At 44.2% G+C, this 18,147-nt stretch overlaps 1 protein-coding gene across 4 annotated transcripts in view; it reads right to left on the reverse strand.

Annotated features, from left to right (window-relative positions):
- UNC5C (unc-5 netrin receptor C) overlaps nt 1–18,147 on the reverse strand; it is a 425,181-nt gene that overhangs the window by 121,497 nt on the left and 285,537 nt on the right. For all 4 annotated transcript variants that reach the window (XM_090037109.1, XM_090037110.1, XM_090037107.1 and 1 more), the window contains exon 3: nt 9,638–9,781. In XM_090037109.1, the coding sequence (XP_089893235.1) occupies nt 9,638–9,781 (144 nt within the window). The remainder of the gene's footprint in view (nt 1–9,637; nt 9,782–18,147) is intronic.

The following is an 18,147-nucleotide window of genomic DNA, read 5'->3' on the forward strand; positions in this document are numbered from 1 at the left end:
TTAATTATTCAGACTGAAAATGCAGGGTTTACACCCTGCCCTCTGTATTCAAGGGAGTTGCCATATTGCATTACAGTTCACTTTACAGTGCCAACTTACACATTCTCTGAAAAACAGCAGGATCTTCACTCCAGATGTAAACATGCCTTCCTTTTTGAGTAAATGATGTTCTCTACCTGGCTGAAGCAATTTTTCAATTGATTTTTTTCAGAAAACTTTCATTGACTATGTTGTTAGGTGCTTTCTGACACATGCCTGACCCTGCACTAAACAAATACAAGCTGCTTTTCCAGGATGCACATTTTTCACACGTTCAAATTACTTTTCAGTTAATTCTATTACATGCTCAATGAACAGAAATGTAGAATGCAATTTTTTTTGTTTTAATGGACTTCATAACTGGTCCTCGAGAGGATACAATAATTCTACAAACCCAAAAAGCAATAACACTGGTGGTCAGAAAGAAAAAAATGGATCTATCTTTTGATTGTGCCAGAAAGGGCTAATTATGTCATCATGCTACAGTACAACGTGTTGAAATCACCAGCCATAGCTATTAACATGAAGTAACTGCTTCAAGCACAGCACTTTAGATTTTTTTTCTCTCAGATATATTAGTCTTCAGTTTTTTTGTACTTACTAAAAATGAAAAATAACTGCCCTAGTGTCATAAAGATACAGGCAGCTGTATTGCTATGCTTTCTTCCTTTGATGAAGCTTGGTGTGCTTACTGATAGCTAATTTGGAGGCTGGATTCTGCCAAGATCCTATGCAGGTGCATAATGACTAGGGGTCTACTGGGATCAAGGTGGTTGCTGGCTGATTTTGCACCTGGACTGTGGGCCCATGAACCATTTTCATGGCCCAAGTGTAGTGGGCCCCAATGCCTCTGATTGGTCAAGTGGCCCCAGTGGCCCCACCCCTCACTGCCAATCAGTGGAGAGGGGCAGGGCTGTATGACAGACAGCTCTTGCAGCCAATAAGCAACAAGGTGTGGGGCCGGTAGCCATCTTGACATGCTAGCATTCCCCTCCCCCTTTTCTCCCCCCAGGGAGTCACGAAGACTGCCAGCCCCACTTTATTTTTGGTAATTTTTTTTCCCCAGAGAGTCTGCCATAAGCATGGATCCTGAGCTTTTTCATGGAGCCTACCTGAAATCACGGTTTCCATGAAAATAATGAAATCACAATTTCAGTAGGTCCCTAATGAGACTGAGAAAGAGGCCTGTGATTTATTGCTTCTCCCATATAGTGGTAGAAGACTGCAAGGACTGCTGTCTCCAAAATCAGTCTTGCTCAGCAGTAACCTGCACCCCACATCTCTTTGTGGGTTCCTGTATCAACTCTAGGTAGGGACACTGGACCCTCTGGCTGAATATTTAAAATTGTGGTTAGGAAGTGATAGTCTTCCTGATTTGAAAGCCTCCCTTGACAACACCAGAACACACAGGATTTGAGGTTCCACAGCTATCTCCAGTTAATTTTAATGGGATTTGAAACTATAAGGTTAAACATGAATAGGATCAAATGTTTATGTCCTGGAACAAACATCTGTGTAATGGCTCTATTAAAATTTGCAACTGAAGTAAATAATTTTAAGCAAATACAAATACTTCCAGCATATCTTGGTACTAGGGTTTCCAATCATATTAGGCAAGCTATGTTAAACAACTAAAACAAAACAGGAACACATCTGTATCCTTGTGTCGTAGGACTGGAAAAATACCAGAGCAGGCTGCCGCAGAAGTGTGGCTTGGCAAATAGCGACCAAAATAAAGAACTGGTTTGAAAAGAAATGCACAAAGGTTTGAGCTGTTGTTCTATGCTTCTTCCCCCAACCCCTCCCTCCTTCCCCGACACAGACTGTTGATTTAAATAGAATTCATATTGGAGTATGTGAGCCAAAAATCAAAGCTTTGGGTCTTATGGCTTGAACATGATCAATAAACGTCCTGTCCTCAAAAATTTTATTGATTCACACAGTTCATACCCAAAGAGGTGTAGCAAAACCCCCAGTTTTTCTTTTCTTTTTTTTTTTATTGCATTCACTCCCCTTCCTCAAACATATATGACTTTTTCTCTCCCTCTCTATTCCCTATAGATAAGTAAGCCAAGATGTAGGACAAGTTTTTAACATTTTAATTTTGGTAGCAAGTTTTTGGTTTTGGATATCCACTGTTTTATATTGTATTATTATTAAGTTTGTATTTATCTTTACTGTTGTATATTGTATTATTATCATTTTTGTACTGATTTTTATTGTTTCATATGGATATTGTATGGTTTAGGCCTGTGCTTGCTTGCAAGTGAACCAAAGTCATGTCAAGTTTCCGTTTTATATGTCAAGTCTTCATCTTGTGTCCTCTGCCCGGGGCATCCCCTGTGTGTCACAACTCTACAAGTGATGTAACCCTCCCATGTAAATTGGTTCCCCAATGAATGAGAGTGATTGGGAATGATTGAAATACAATGGTAGCAGGCCTCTACTGAAAGGCCTGTAAGGACTGGGCCATCACCTCACATTGATCCATCCAGGAACCACGGACCTCAACCAGGAACAGAGACAAGACCAACATTTGAAAGGCAAAAGACCCTGCAGAACCAGCAACTCTCACCATTACAGACACCCGAAACTGCACATCCCTGCATGGAGCACACATGCTCAGTATACCAGGGGCAGACCCTTGCCTGGGCATGCCTCCTGTCACTAGGGTCACACAAGGTCTGCCCCTATAGGGGCAGTGAAGACAGACACAGTGGGATGCCCTCTTCATCTGGACCAGCACCATGCCACACCACCTATCCACCCAGAGGTCCTGCCAGCGACCCCCGTCTGGACAACATCTACTGGACAAGGACCCCTTTCCAGCCTGGATAGGTAGATATTACCTGCACACCTCCTCATACAATTTGGACTCTGTCTCTCTCTCTCTGTTTCTCTCTCTCTCTTCCTGGACTTCAGTGGACTTCAGCCCTGCACCAAGCCTCTCTAACCCCTGCTGCCATTGTGTGTGAATGTGTGTGTGGGGGGGGGGGTGTGGGGGGGTGTGGGTGGGTGCAAGGGAACCAATAAGACATTGTGTCACCATCTCCCCTGTTCAATAAAACCACTGCAATTTGCAACCCTGAGTTGGGTCATGTTTTACTAAATCCCAGTCCCTTCCTTATCTTAAATTCCAGCCTCATTCTCTCTATCTCTCTCAGCTCTAGTCCCCACCTTCTCTGCAAGTTTCCCGATCTCCTCCCAATTCCATCTCTCCTTTTCTACCACCTCTCAGCCTTCTCTGCTCCTACTGCCTTTTCCCTGTGACTTTCTGCTACCTTTCTTTGCTTTCTTGCTACTCTCCCACCTGCTGCTTTTAATTTTCTGCTTCCCATCTCTCTGTTTTCAGGCTTTCCCTGCACCTTCTGTAATCCTCCTCCCCCCCCCCAGCTTCCTGCCCTGCCCTTTTTTCCAGCAGCTGGAACCTTTCTCCAGCTCCCAGCACCTACTTCCGCTCTCTGCAACTTCTCTAGCTGCCCTGGAGCCATCCTCTGGCTACCCACATCCAGAGCCCCTCTTTAACACCCACACTTTCCCTTAGTCCCATTTTTCCCTCTCCCTACCTACTTTTTCAGCTCCCCCGTAGCTCTGGCTCCAGTCTGGCACTGCTTCCCTGTTCTGTAGGCTTTGGGCACTGTCTTTTAATCAATTAAGATCTGTTTTAAAGTTACCCTTGAGCCTCAGTTCTTCAGCCCAGGCCCCTGTAGTCTACCGGTTCTAAGCCCGGTCCTGGTAATTTTTAACTCCCTACACTTCTACTTTCTTACCTTAACCTTTCCCCAGGTATCCCAAGCACACCAAGCACATACATACATACACATCACAACACCCAACTTAGGAACTCACCTATGTGTACGTGTAGGTGGGTGGTATGTGTGTTAATTAGTGAATACACATATATATATACACATATATACATATATATATATATATATATATATATATATATATAATTGTGTGTGTGTGAGATATATAAATTAATAATCTGCGTATGTGTATTGTATGTGCAGGTGTTGGTAACTGGTAACTGATTCTGTCTAAATTTGGTGTGTGTAGTGTGTATGGGCTTAAACTGGTGATAGGTGTGCATGAACCTAGACTAGTTATTTTGAATGTGTGTGTATCTGAGTTGCTAGTGTGAGTGGGGTGTGTGTGTGTATATATAAATGGCATTGTGTGCATGATATACGAATTAGTGATCTGTGTCTAACTTTTGGGGTGTATAGTGTATGTGCTTGAATTGGTAGTGTGTGTGCGTATGACCCTGATTGATTTGTGTGTTTGTATATGTGCAATTGTGTTACACCCTACTGCCTAACAGCGCAATATTGAGATCCTGAGAGTTGGCCTGACCCCACAGGGCAACAGAGGGAGTAATCTCATTCACTTTAAATGACCTATAAATGAATACGTATTTGTACAACTGGATCCCAAATATGTATTTGAAAATTCGGTGAAACATACATCATGCCAAATTCTGTTCTCAGGCCTTGAATCAACAAGATACTTAATCATATTCTCAGTTTTAAATAGAAAATAGTCCAATTTGACCTGCTAACCTATCATACTGAACTGGGGTCACAATTATTATGGGGCTCATTAAGATATAAACTGCTAGTACAGTGTTTCTCAACCCATGGGTCATGACCCAAAAGTGGGTAGGAGGAATATATGAAAGGATTGCAAACAAACTGAAAAAAAATAACAACAAACTTTAAAAATGGATTCTCCTTTAACCGAGTAAAACGTAGGAAACCATGGCTTTTCTCTTGCAGGCTGGCAGAGTTCTAGCCTGCAAGAGGCTACTTGGGCCCCCCCTGCTCCACACACTGGGGACCTCGGGCTTGGGGGTAGGGGCGATTGATTTGGGAGTGAGGGATACTGGGTTGGGGAAAAAATAGTTTTTCTGATCTAACTTAGTTCACCTCTTCAGGTGAACTAAGTTATATTGGGAATAGTTTAGCTTGATCTAAGGACTGTCTGTACATGTTCAGAGTGCAGCCCCAAGTTGAAAAAACCCAGCTCCTCACTCTAGCCCTTTTCCTACCCATTCCAACCCTGACCAACCTATTTTTAGCTCCCCAGTGCTCCCAAAGCCCAGAAGGACAACCCTTCTGGGGACACAACAACACTTCCCCTCACAGATGTGCCAGCCTTCCCAGTCGCACCAAATCCTCCCTGAACCTGCCAGTCCTTTTCCCACATGGACCTGCTAGCCTCCTTCATCTTTCCTGCTCCTCCCCCTCACTTAGATTGGGTTCCTTTGCATGCCTACTGGCACCAGATAATGTCTGCACACGTGGGACCTGGTCTATGATCACGTGGCTTAAAGTGAGACACACAATCTTGATTGGTCCTACAAATGTGTACATACCCCTAAAGTATCATGCTGAACTGAGGTCACAATTATTCCAGAGAAAATCCATTAAAAGATCAATTGAGTGATTTTGGTCTGGGGACAGGGAATTAGCTGTGGTAGTCTGAAGTCAAATAGAAGACAGAGTAGATGTGTACTTACCACTGGCATAACTGGGTATGTGTAGATGAAACTGGGGCCCTAAATTGAAGTGGTGGGTTTTTAAAAACACCACTTAAATTTAGGGCCTTTTAAACCTCCGTGTTCATAGTTTCATAGTTTCTAGGGTCGGAAGGGACCTGAGCAGATCATCTAGTCCAACCCCCCGCCATGGCAGGAAAGAGTACTGGGGTCAAACGACCCCAGCAAGATTTGCATCTAACCTCCTCTTAAACACCCCCAGGGTAGAAGCCAGCACCACTTCTCTTGGACGTTGGTTCCAGACCCTAGCCGCCCTGACCGTGAAGTAGCGCCTCCTGATATCTAACCTAAACCTACCCTCTGCCAGCTTGTGACTGTTATTCCTGGTCACTCCTGGCGGTGCTTGGGGGAACAGTGACTCCCGCAATGCCTGCTGATCCCCCCTGACTAGTTTATAACAGGCCACAAGATCCCCCCTCAGCCTTCTCTTTTGGAGGCTGAACAGGTTCAGGTCCTGAAGCCTCTCCTCATAGGGCCTGCCCTGCTGTCCCCATGTCATACGAGTGGCCCTCCTCTGGACTCATCAAGCCTGATGGATGTCATCCTTGATTTCGAGGGACTGCCACCGCTGCTGACTATAGCTTCTATGCTTGTGAGATAAGGCTGCTGGCCTGGTCCATTTTTGTACAAGAAACCCAAAATCAAGGAAAATAATTTGTATATTTCATTTAAGAAAGCTTTTTTGAATTATGGGAATATTATAAATGCTATCCGAAGTTATATGGAGCTTTTTTAAAGTGTGGTAGGTGCCTGCAAACCTGCTGCAGGGTTTCTGCAGATTCTCTGCAGGGACTAGGAGGATTTTTTTCGTCTCATGAATGGTTTATTGGCTTCTACTCCTGTTCTCCCCTTTCCCTGAACATTACTCTGTAGCACTAGACACTGCCCACAGCTAAGGCTGGGGGCTTTGACTGGGGAGCACCACTGCTCTTCTTGTTACTTATAAACCTTTCAAGTACCTTGCTAAATGGCTTTGTTTTCCTGCTCAGAATCTAAATGTTCACCAAATTTAGGATCAGGAAGGAATCTGTACTCAACAGATTGATAAGGAGGTGCGGGGGAAGGCAGCAGGGCAGAAATGTTGCCTTCTTCTGTAATGTGGAGCACAGTCCTTTACCTAGGATCCTCTGAACATATGTTATCAACATAATACTTTTCTGCCATTGCATTGGCAGGGCATTGGTACAGCCCTTGTCCCTTCTGCGTGTTTACTTGTAGTATGTAGTAAGTTATCTCAGTGTTTCTAACTTTGTGTCTTGTGATTGTGGTGTGTCAAAATTGGAAGTGAATGATCTTTAGGAATCTTAGAGCAAATGGTTGCCTGTGAACACAGAGGACTAGAATAAAATACCTGAGAGACCCCTTCCAGTCTTACAGTCCTACTACTCCACTATTTAACATACCCCCATGCTCTCCATGAAACAATTATTATCCTTGCTCTTTCTCCCTCTTGCCTACCCTTTTAGTAATATAGTAAAAATGGAGTAAAATAATATAACACATGAACAAAGAGTTTTTAAACTAAGTTAGAAACCTCTGAAAATAGAAGTTCATCAGAGCTTTCATCCCTGATAGACTCTGAACTAAAGAAATGCATTTGATATCATATATCAATATATGAGATTTTATGGACTGGGGAGAGGTCCACAGATCACATATTTCATTCAATATATAATATTTACAAAGTACTTATATATATATCTTTCATGAAAAGTAATTTCACATACAATTTTGCCCCTTACTTTTCATCTGAGATACATATTTTGGACTCTGTACATTATAGGTCTTGTGAAATTAACTGTTTAACTTTGCCATTATCTAGAGAGCTGTTACACACACAAAGTAGCTATCATGTAAAAAAAAGCTTCAACCAGCTATAAAGTTAGACCTCAAAAACGTGTACTAACTTTAGCTGGTTGCTATCAAGCTTTAATTTGCACACGTAGCAGAATCTCCCCAGTGGTTAGGAGCCCATTAGCTGATACTCAGTGTAAAACCCCTCAGCTTTAGGAATCACAGCAGCCATGATCCCCAGAGTCCAGGGGTGTGGGAAACACCTGGACCCTGGGGATCATGGCTGCCATGATCCCTAGGGCTCAGGAATGCATGAAATCCCTGGGGCAAGGATCCTGGCTGCCATAATCCTTAGGGCTTGGGCTGTGTGAAACCACTGGGGCCAAAGGATCCCTGCAGTGGCAGGGAGATCACCACAGTGGGATCCTCCACCCTTAGGGACACATTGGGTGCCTCTGCAACTGGGAACTCCTTAACTGAGGGGGGCTCTCAGCTGTGGGAGCTTGTTTCTTGCTGGTACAGGGCTAGCCTGGGATCAGGCTCCTCCTGCACCAGCAATAAGGTGTGATGGGAGCTAATGCAGGATACCATAATTGCGCCTCTTGTCATGCAATGGGCAAGACACCAAAATCTATGTAGTAATTTAACATCAGTCATGTAGTTTTAAAAAGACTGAACACTGCTAAGGCTCTGGGAAGAACTAACCCTTGTGAAAAATTACAGAAGGCTTTATTTTGTTTCCTGATAGAAAATGTGAAAAATTTTGACACCTGAAAAAGTTTTACAGGATGGGAAAAAAATATCTTTCATTTAGAGCAGTAGTTTCCAACCTTTCTGGGTAGGAGATCACTTTTTGAATTAAAAAGCAACCCAAGATCTACCCAATGCTGCTGCTCACTCCCCTCCCTCCCCCCCCCCCTTGGTCAGTCTGTGGGCAGGGAAGGGGGCATATTGAGGTGAATGGAGAAAACATTTTGGGGGGGTTTCCCCCTCCCCCAGCAGGGGAAGGGGTGGGGGAAGGGGAAAGGGCTGTGGGGGGGCGCAGATCTAGGCCCCAGCATTGAGGAAGGGAGCAGGGCACAGACAGGAGCAGGGGCTGGGGGGAGTGGGCCTGGCTGGACCGGGTGGTGGGACACATGCCCCCCAGACCTCTGTTTGTCACCTGCTCACCCCAGGACCTGCTCTTACCTGTGCCCTGCTCCTTCCCTCACTACTGGGGCTTTGATCTGCCCCCTGGCCCCCTACCCCACCACAGCAGTGAGTGAGGGAGTGGAGCAGGGGCAGGCCCTGCACAGCTAGGCAGTCCAGGAGGGCATGGGGGATCTCAGCCCCCGCAGACTGAGATCAACGGTCAGAGGCTCCACTATTGACCAGTCAACTGGGATTGACCAGTTGGTGACCACTGATTTAGAGCCTACCTGATATCTATTTGACGCAGTTCTGAACTTTTGAATTTATATAAGCTTGATGGACTAAACAAAACCCTGCATCTAAATACTGAACGTGGAGAAAATTTTTTCCAGATCCAATTCAATATTCAAAATATATGGTTAAATTCATTTGTAAGAAATCAATTAGGCCACAGTGTTCAAACTGGGTACTTACATTTAGTCTTCTAAATCCATATTTAGATACTTATAGAAAAGTGACCTGATTTTTAGAGACGATGAATACTTTCAACTCCCAGTGATTTCCATGAAAGCAGGAATCCTATGGAGACATCTAGTAGTGGCTTAGATAGCATTTTTTCACTTTAAAATGATGAGCAAATTGTGTCTCCTTAGTCTCCTTTCTTCATGGGAGAAAACATCTATTTTACTGGGAAAAAATTTTCTTATTCTAAACTGGTTGGCTTTATATGCAAACCAGCTGAATATCCACTTTCTAGTGAGCATTCACCAAAATATGGTTCTTTGCTTTTCCAAAGCCACTGGAAATACAATTTTGGATTTGCTTCCATTGCACAAAATAGAATTTCATCTACAATAATGTGAATATTCTCTTACAAAGACAAACCTGTCTTGAAAATTTCTAATCATTAAAAATTTGTATGGTTAATTGCTAGAAGATTTTTTTTTATTGTTGTTGTTTTAGTTCTTAAACCCTGAAATAGGAGGCAAGTTTTTCTTATCTGCCTCAGCAACTACAGGTGCTTCCAGGCCTTGTGAAAATATGTAGACAAAAACTAAATCTTTCATTCAAACAAATGCAGAAACATTCCACCTCTAAACAACAGCTACTCACATGCAATGCGAACATAGGCCTTTCGGCTTTTGGTAGTGCCCGCAGAGCTCCAAGCAACACATTGGCACCAGTAATCTTCAGGTCCAAAGAGTTCCTCCACCTGCTGACGGGAAATCTCAATGCTGACTTCTCGAACAATCAAACCTGTTGGGATATAATTAATAACCCCAAGTGCATTAGAGTTGGTGAAGCTATTATTCAAAGCATTTTATAAATGTAATTTATTTATTTTATTATTGTTTTAATTTATTTTTATTCTCTTTCTCTGTTTATGTATATAATTCAGCATTTCAAATTGTTATGAAATTTTACTAGCAGCCTCACATCATATGACAATTTATATCAAAGTACAATACAGCTTACACTTTTGAAAATGAAGCATGGTTCCTTATCACACCATAAGGACTGTCTAAGAGTATAAGGCTCCTCTTTTAAAAACATTTTTTTATGTTCCAAAACACACATTTTGGAATTTGGATGGTTGGTCTGGAACGTTGATGGGACAATTCTTGTTCACAGTGCAGTAGTTTCTTTCATTGGAAAAGAACAGCTGTTTTCTTCTGTTTCAATCTTCAAGATTGCTGTATATTCATTACAAGCTGTAGTATTTTGGACCATTACTGTGGAGTGCTAGTGTTTCTTTCAGAAGTGCCTACAGTACTATATGGTACAGCTCTGTCCTCTAAATTACCTCCAAACATGGCCTGTCACAGACCCTCCATACAATTTTTAAATGTGCCTCTCACATATCCACCATGATGATAACATAGTCACCATCATTACAAGGCCAATGATTACCCACAGTTACCCCATGATGCTATCTGACAGGCAGCACTATTCCCTAATCTACCTACAAAGAAATATTGTGGTATCTCAGATGCCACTGTGATAAATGTTGGTAAGATCCTGATTATTTCATAGCAATGATAATAGGTGGTGTTTTGAAAGACCCCATCCCCAGGCTCAGAATTCACAGCCTCCATGAAAATGGTCTTCATTTTTAAAGGGACAGACAAGGTAGAGGGGAAATAGGCACATACCAGTTGTTAAGGCATCTACACTGCATTGCTGATGCCAGTCTCAAAAAACTTGTAGCAAAGGTACATCCACAGAAAATGCTATCACTATTTCAAAAACTCTGTCCAACAAAGAGCCTTAAGTATATAAACCCCACACATAAATACTCTTTGTAGTGTGACTGATTTTCTTCTTCCTTGCAGTCATGCCAGGAAACTTAATTAAAAGATACTTAGATTTCAGCATGCACAGTTTGTCCCCATCATGAACACTAACACTTGGTTCTGAGTCTTTCAACTGAACACAAAATTAAGCACTTTCAAGCCAGCTACTTCTAGCCTCCTGCCACATGGATTACAAGGTGATATTCATAACGTGAATGTTCCCAATTGTACAGCACGAAGTGCCTTGCAAGCTCTGGAAACCAAGCAGGCCCTTTGATTTTGCCTTCAGTTCACAGCATCTCCATTCAGGAAGCCAACGATTAATTACTGTTTGTGCACAGTTGTATACTGTCATTTATGCTGCATGCTGTTTGCATTCAAAACTTGGTTAACAACATAACGACAAAAAGGAATCGAAGCATGTAAAATATCAGAGGGATTTCTGGTGAGAACACTTTATAATGAGATGCATTTTCTTGCTAAAGGCTGGATAGCCTATCACGTTTTTGGTTTCATTATCGTTGACATCTTTGCCCATCAAATTATTAGCTACTTTGGAGAAAACACATACTAGCATTTGTCTTTGAAATTAAATACTCAAACTACATGTACTGTACTCCAAAGAACTAAAATCAAAAGATAGTATAGATATATGAAAATGTAGCGATCGCCAGCTCTTAACTCTGCTCTGCTTTTGAGAAGGTAATTTTGTTCCAAAAGTGGTTTCAGCGTTGCTCTTTGTCCTCTGCGAAGTAGGAGGAGAAAACATGCTTATCTGAACAGACTATGCTCAAGAATGATCATGTTTTTGTACGGCAACTGCTGCTAAACATCTTCCTTCAGCTCAAACCCATTCTTTGTAGCACTGGCCCTGGGAATCGAACAGTTTGAAGGGTACAGTATTATGTTTTCATAATAAAGCTGATTATAAAATAATTTAATGGAGCAGCAAACTTTTTTATTTACTCAAAACCAAGACTTGTCCCCCTATCCTGAATTTAACATGGGGAAAAAAGCCCCTTGTCTTGGATTCAAGTATGAGGTGGGGATGGGGACAGAGAAGGGTAGGGCTCAAGGCTGAAGTCATGGCTACAGCTGTTGCCTGCCCTCCCACTGCCTCTGCCCTTCCCATCCAAGCTGCCTATTCTTGCTCAGGTTTTAGCTCTGGCCCCACTGAAGCCTGGCTTCAGTATTTGCTCTGATCCAAGCTCTCCTGGAAGCAATAGAAGTGTTAGACAGGAGCAAACACATGGTTTTTGCCCAAGGCTGGAGCAGGGCTGGAGCCTGCTGGAGCTTGAGCAAGGGTGACCAGCAGCAGGTGGGCCAATGTGTGTGTGGGGGGCAAAGGCAAGGGGGTCCTGAGGATGAGGGGTAGCAGGCACAAAGGGGGTGGAGAGGTGGCAGGGGCAAGGTGTGGAGGGACAAGGAGCAGAGGTCAAGCTCCTGAACCCCCCTCACCTTCCCCAACACTGTTCCCTTAAAATCTGCCTCTCTACCCACTACCACTGCCTGTCCCCCCACACTGTCTGTTCCAGGGGCGACGGGTAGGGGGTGCATGCGGTGCACATGCACCCCCTGAGTGTGGTAGTGCATCCCCTACAAAAAGGCACTTTCAACACTGTCAATGGCACCTGTGGTTGGTTGCCACTCGCTACCCCATTGCCACCACCAGCAGCAGCATCTGTGGGCAGTCTGTGATCTCCGCTGGCCACCACCAATGCTGCTGGTAGTGCCTGTGGGTGGTCGCTGACCCCTGGTCAGTGCTCACCACTCCCCCCCCGCACCGCCAATAGCTCCCCCACTTACTGCTACCATGCTCCTGCTGCTGCCGCCATGCCCCCCCAGCCGCAGGGGGCACGCATCATTCATGGCCTGTCCTCTACTGTCTTCCTTCCTGGTGGCTCCCCGACCTTCCCCACCTTGTTGTACCACAGTGGTAGAGGAGCAGGGGGGATGAACTTAAGACATCTCTCTAATAATTGCATACAATACATGGAATATTATAACAAATTTATAAGTTTGTAATTTTATAAATTTATATTTTTATAACAAATTATTGGGGGGGTGTCTTAACTTCATGGCTGTTTTAGTTTCAGGTAAGTACAGTATGGTACTAAAGGACTAATGCAAGCAGATGTATAATGAGAGCTCTTTATGATTATGAAACAGACTTTAAATTCTAGGCACAGATACAGTTTTCTGATTGTCTTTTGAAGATACAAGTATGCCAACAGCATTCACCAGTTGCTCCAGGAAACCTTTATCTCTGCGTTCCTAAAACATAAGAACATAAGAAGTACCATAATGGGCAGTGGCAGGGAGCCCTGGGAGCCAAAGTGAAGGGGCATCAAAAGGTGCTGTCCAGCCGGGGCAAGGCACGTGACAGAGCTGCGAGCAGCTCATTGGAGGGGATGGGGGATGGGGGAAGGGCAACTCCCCCCATTGCATGCATTCCTGGGCAAGCATGGGGGGCATGTGTCCTCCAGATCTGTGCGTGGGGGTGAGGGCAGGCTGCCGCAGCAGGTTTTGCCTCGAGTGTCAATCTTCATTGCTATGGCACTAATAATGGGTCAGACCACATGTCCACCTACTCCAGTACCTTGTCTCTGACAGTGGCAGGAGAGGATACTTTAGAGGAAGAGCTTTTAACTAGATATATTTAGAGTGTTCCCTGGGCAGATCCACCATTATTGGTTTAGAGATGCCAGAGAAAACATCTCCATTCTGTTCAACAGCTATCAATAAATCTATAATCCATTAATTTATCCAGTACCTTTTTGAACCTGGCAATGCTGTCTGCCTCCTCCACCTCCTATGGCAATAAATTCCACAAGATAATTATACTTTACATTTAAAAGTATTTTCTCTGGTTAGTTTTAAAACTGTGACCTATTAATTTCAGTGGGTTCCCCCTAGTTCTAGTATTCTGGGACTTGATGAGCAACTGTTTCCTGTTCATTTTGTCCACACCCATGATGATTTTATAGACTCCCCCCAGCTTTCTCCTTTCCAAACTAAAGAGTCATAGCCTTTTTTGTCTCTCTTGGTATGGCAACTGCTCCATACCCGTGATCATGTTCTGTACCTTTTCTAATTCTACTACATTCTTTTTGCGATGTGGAGACCAGAACCACTCACAGTATTCAAGACATGGGTGTACAAAAGAACCTTTCTCCCAATCCTGTGATGACTTAGTTTTCTACTTCAATATGCTTCCTATTTCATAATAACAAGCTGGTCTAAGTTCTGTTTTTCTATGGCATAATGAAATGCTCACAGGTTTCAGGTTTCTTTAAGTCATTTGGTCTTTGGTCTTAGGATAAAAGGAACAAATTGTTCAATAGTCATCTTGCAACATACCTTCTGCTCTTGTGCCTTATTGCTTAAAAGCAATATGATTATATGTACAGTATCACCATATGGCTATCTTTTTCTCTAGGCTAAACATTTTTTTCTAGAACACACAATATATCACATCTGTTGCTGCTGGTAAAAGGTCATCTGAGAAAAAAAGATCTATGAGGAAGGTTTAAGATGACAAATACAGACATTTATGAGCCAGATTTTGACACCTTTACATTTGTTCAACAATAACTTACCCTATAAAGGACTGCAGTGATTATGTATGGAAAAAAATCTCATTTAGTATTACTAAGGATAGAAAAAGCTGACCATTCACAGTTCTTCCCTGCACATAAAGGAACCCTACAGAGCTAATTCTGCAATCTCACTCAGGTTCTCTCAGGACTACCTCATACACAAGCAGTCCCATTGCTTTAAAAAGATTTTCTCTTCAAGAGAATGGAATGGGCTAATTTTCCTCCAAGTTATAGCAGGTCAAAATCCTACTAGTGTTCAATAACACTAAAAATATTCATAATATCATTGGGCATGTCCAGACGAGCCTGCACGTGCCTCTTGCAGCGTCTTAAACTCCTTTGAGATGTTGCAAGAGGCACGTGTAGGAATAAGAAAATGTTCCCCGTGCTGCAAATTTGCAGTGCAGGGGCAAAATTAGGCCCCTGGATATCTAGGGGTCAAAAAAACTGAAGAGAAAAAAAGCGGGCTGTACCCTGAGGCTACCTGAGGCTGGATCCTCCACAGAGACACTCTGGTAGCAGCCAGAGCATCTCTGTGGTTGGCCCACACCCTGGTGCTGAAGCACGCTGCCTGCCCGTGCAAGGCAGGCAACATGCCAGGTGCAGGGAGCTGGACCCAGGCTCTACTGCAGGTAAGTAAGGGGTGGGGAGGCTAGAAGAGGGGGGATGGGACCGCGGGAGAGACTCCCACTGGCCCTACCCATCCCCCCAGCCCCCTGGATCCCTGCACTACCCAGCCCCAACCCTGCCTGCCCCCGATCCCTGCACCCCCGATCCCTGCCCCACCCATCCCCATCTCCCCCACCCCCTGCCCTGCCTGGCCCCAGGCCCCCAGCCTCCCTGATCTCTGCTCTGCTTGGTCCCATTCCCCCACCCCCCAGCATCCTGGCCATTAAAAAAGAAAGAACCCAGCTGCCATTGGGGTCACTGGGATCCCCCCCAGCACAGTGTGGGGCTGAGTGACAGCCCCAACAGCCCCAGCCTGGGCTCTTCTGCCCCTTGCTGCCCCATGCTGCATGGTGGGGAGGCTCTGCCAAGAGGCCCCAGAGCCCCAACAACCCCTGCTTCTGTGGTGAGTAGAGGCTTTTTCTTTCTTTCTTTTTTTTTTTAAAGTGCCAGAGGCTGGGGGGGGGGGCAGCCATTGGGGAGCTGGGGGTGAAAGCAGAGGATGGGGCCAGGTAGGGCAGTTGTTGGGGGAACTGGGGGAGCAGGCAGGGGGGCTGGGTGGGGCAGCCATCGGGGGGGCTACAGGATCCAGCAGGGGATGGAGCCAGGCAGGGCAGCAATCTGGGGGGCTGGGGTAGCAAGTGGGGATGGGGCATGCTGGTCCTGTGGGGGGTAGCTCCTGCAGGGGCCATTTGGCCCCTGTTGGGGGGGGCTGTAACCCCTATTGGGGGGGTGGCTGTTGCCCCTGAGGGGGGCAGCAAAACATATAGGTATTTAGAATTTACTTCATTATGATAATAGAGACACTGGTAGGCTTCCAAATTGCTTTAACACTGTACGTATATCAATAAAATATTGCCCAACTGATTGCTCTCTCTCTCTCTCTATATATAGATATAGATATCTATCTATATCTATATATAGTGGTTTTTTGTTTTAATTGTGGAGGAACATGAATTTCAGGGTGTTTTACACAGTGACTTCGGGATTTTTTTTTTTATCAGGGATTTTTCAGTGTTCAAATAGGGAACACCAGAATTCCTGCTAGGGAGGCAAATGGCAGGACTGTGTCTGCTTAGAGCTGGTACCTTGGACCCAGCTAGAGATGGCTGATCTCCTGGCCAGGAGGACATGCTTTGACAGTGCAAAGAAGGCCACCACACCTGGAACATCTTCCAGGCGATAGCTGCCCAGATGGCCAGGCAGAGGGCACACATATCAATAGTGCCACACAAAGGCCAGCTTTGCAGCTACTGTCTACTAGCAGCTGGCTCAGAGGGGCAGATGTCTCTACTGGCTGTGCAGTCCCCATCTGGGTCTGGCAGGTTCACAGCAGGTTACAGCCAGACTGCTGCAGTGGGTAAAGGGTGCAGGGAACTCTCAGGGCTGCTTCAACAGTACAGCTGGCACAAGGGGTCATGTCCCCATGTACCCAGTGGCTGGGCCCCAGAAGCTCCTGAAAGTGAGTAGCCCTGAGCTACTTGACAGGGCTGCTGGGAACAGCACAGGTGTTGCTGTTATGCTGCTGGGAACAGCACAGGTGCTCTAGCTCCCCCCTGGCTGCAGATCTGGGAGGAGTCAGGCAGGGTTATTTTGCCCCAGGTAGCACAATTTGCCCCACACCAAAATGCATGTCCAGGCACATGTGCTGAGGCAAAAAGGCCCAGCTCAAATTTGCACCACTTCTATTTGAGCTACTACAAATGCAGGTGCTTGCATGTATGAATGTGCCCACAAGGTCTATCCCAACCATACAGTCAGTCTAATAAAAGAGATTACCCACAGAAATCCTTGCCTTTTACATATATCCTGAATCATCACAGCTCCAGCATTAGGCTCCAACACTGCCTAATATCACAACACTTTCTAGGTGTCTTAGGAAAAAAAAAATTGCTGAGATACTGTCTGAGAACAACTAGCCTGTTATCAGCTGATATAATGCAGTACAATAGATTCACAGAAGAGCTGATACAGGTTCTCTGGATTTATCCAGTACTATACTGCTTATAAACCTTACATGGGGAATAACAGCAGGATAACCTTGAAAGAATTATTTCTAAGAGAGATCTTGATCTTAACACTTCTGAAGCTGCTTTTGCTACTCTATCAAAGAACCCTGGCTGCATTAATATCTTAGTGTTCCTTATTAGCCACCTTTACATTAAGAGCTTAAAACTGAGGATTCAGTTGATTTGCACAGTAATTTTTAAGGTAAGTAAACACATGGGTCTTAAACCCTGAAATTTTTACATAGAATGCAGTCTGAGAGTAAGAGCCTGAACAAAATCACTGAATAACTTTTTCCTCTTATCTTCTCACTATGCTTCAGTACTTTGGGCTGACAGAACTACACATGGCCAGGTTTAAACTCCTAAACTCAAAACTTGCATCAGACAAGCTCCAGCACTGACATGCAATCCCTACTGAGTTCATGGACTATAAGACAGTATAGAATTTCTTCTGTTATAGTCCAGAGGGTTTTTTCTTTCTTTTTAAATACGCCTCTATGTTTTCATACAAAGATTGAGAGTGTGCCTGCTCAGCCATATAGTTCAGGCTATTGTTCATTTAACTGTTCGATGGATGGATAAACTCATGAGTGAAAAATTAGAAACCGCTTCTTAAAAGGTGCCCCTGTGCCTTTGTATGTGTATGGAGACAGAGAGAGAGAGATAGAAAAGAAGGAGGAGAAGGACGGTGAAATAGGTTGGTAATATGTTATAGAGCACGTAACCTATAGAGCACCAGTGCAAATCCACCCTGCATTAGTTATAACTGAAAGATGTTACCATCTCACAGATGTTTCATTTCAACTGTGAAATGAGTTGATAGTTTCATTCTAGTTCCACATTTACAGATATCTGTATCATAGAAATAAAACCCCATTCATAACTGTATACCACTCAACAGCCTCTGACAGAAATCCAGTAAATTGCAAATTTGCATGAATTAATATATTTGCATAATTTCAGACACAAACTGTAAGAAGCGAACGTCTTTCAATTTTAAAGTTATGCCGTAACAAACCCAATTGCAGGGAGATAATTGAACAGATTTGTAGACA

The sequence above is a fragment of the Crocodylus siamensis genome, chromosome 2 (assembly GCF_052110815.1).
Source record: "Crocodylus siamensis isolate JL-2025a chromosome 2, ASM5211081v1, whole genome shotgun sequence".
Lineage (NCBI taxonomy): Eukaryota > Metazoa > Chordata > Crocodylia > Crocodylidae > Crocodylus > Crocodylus siamensis.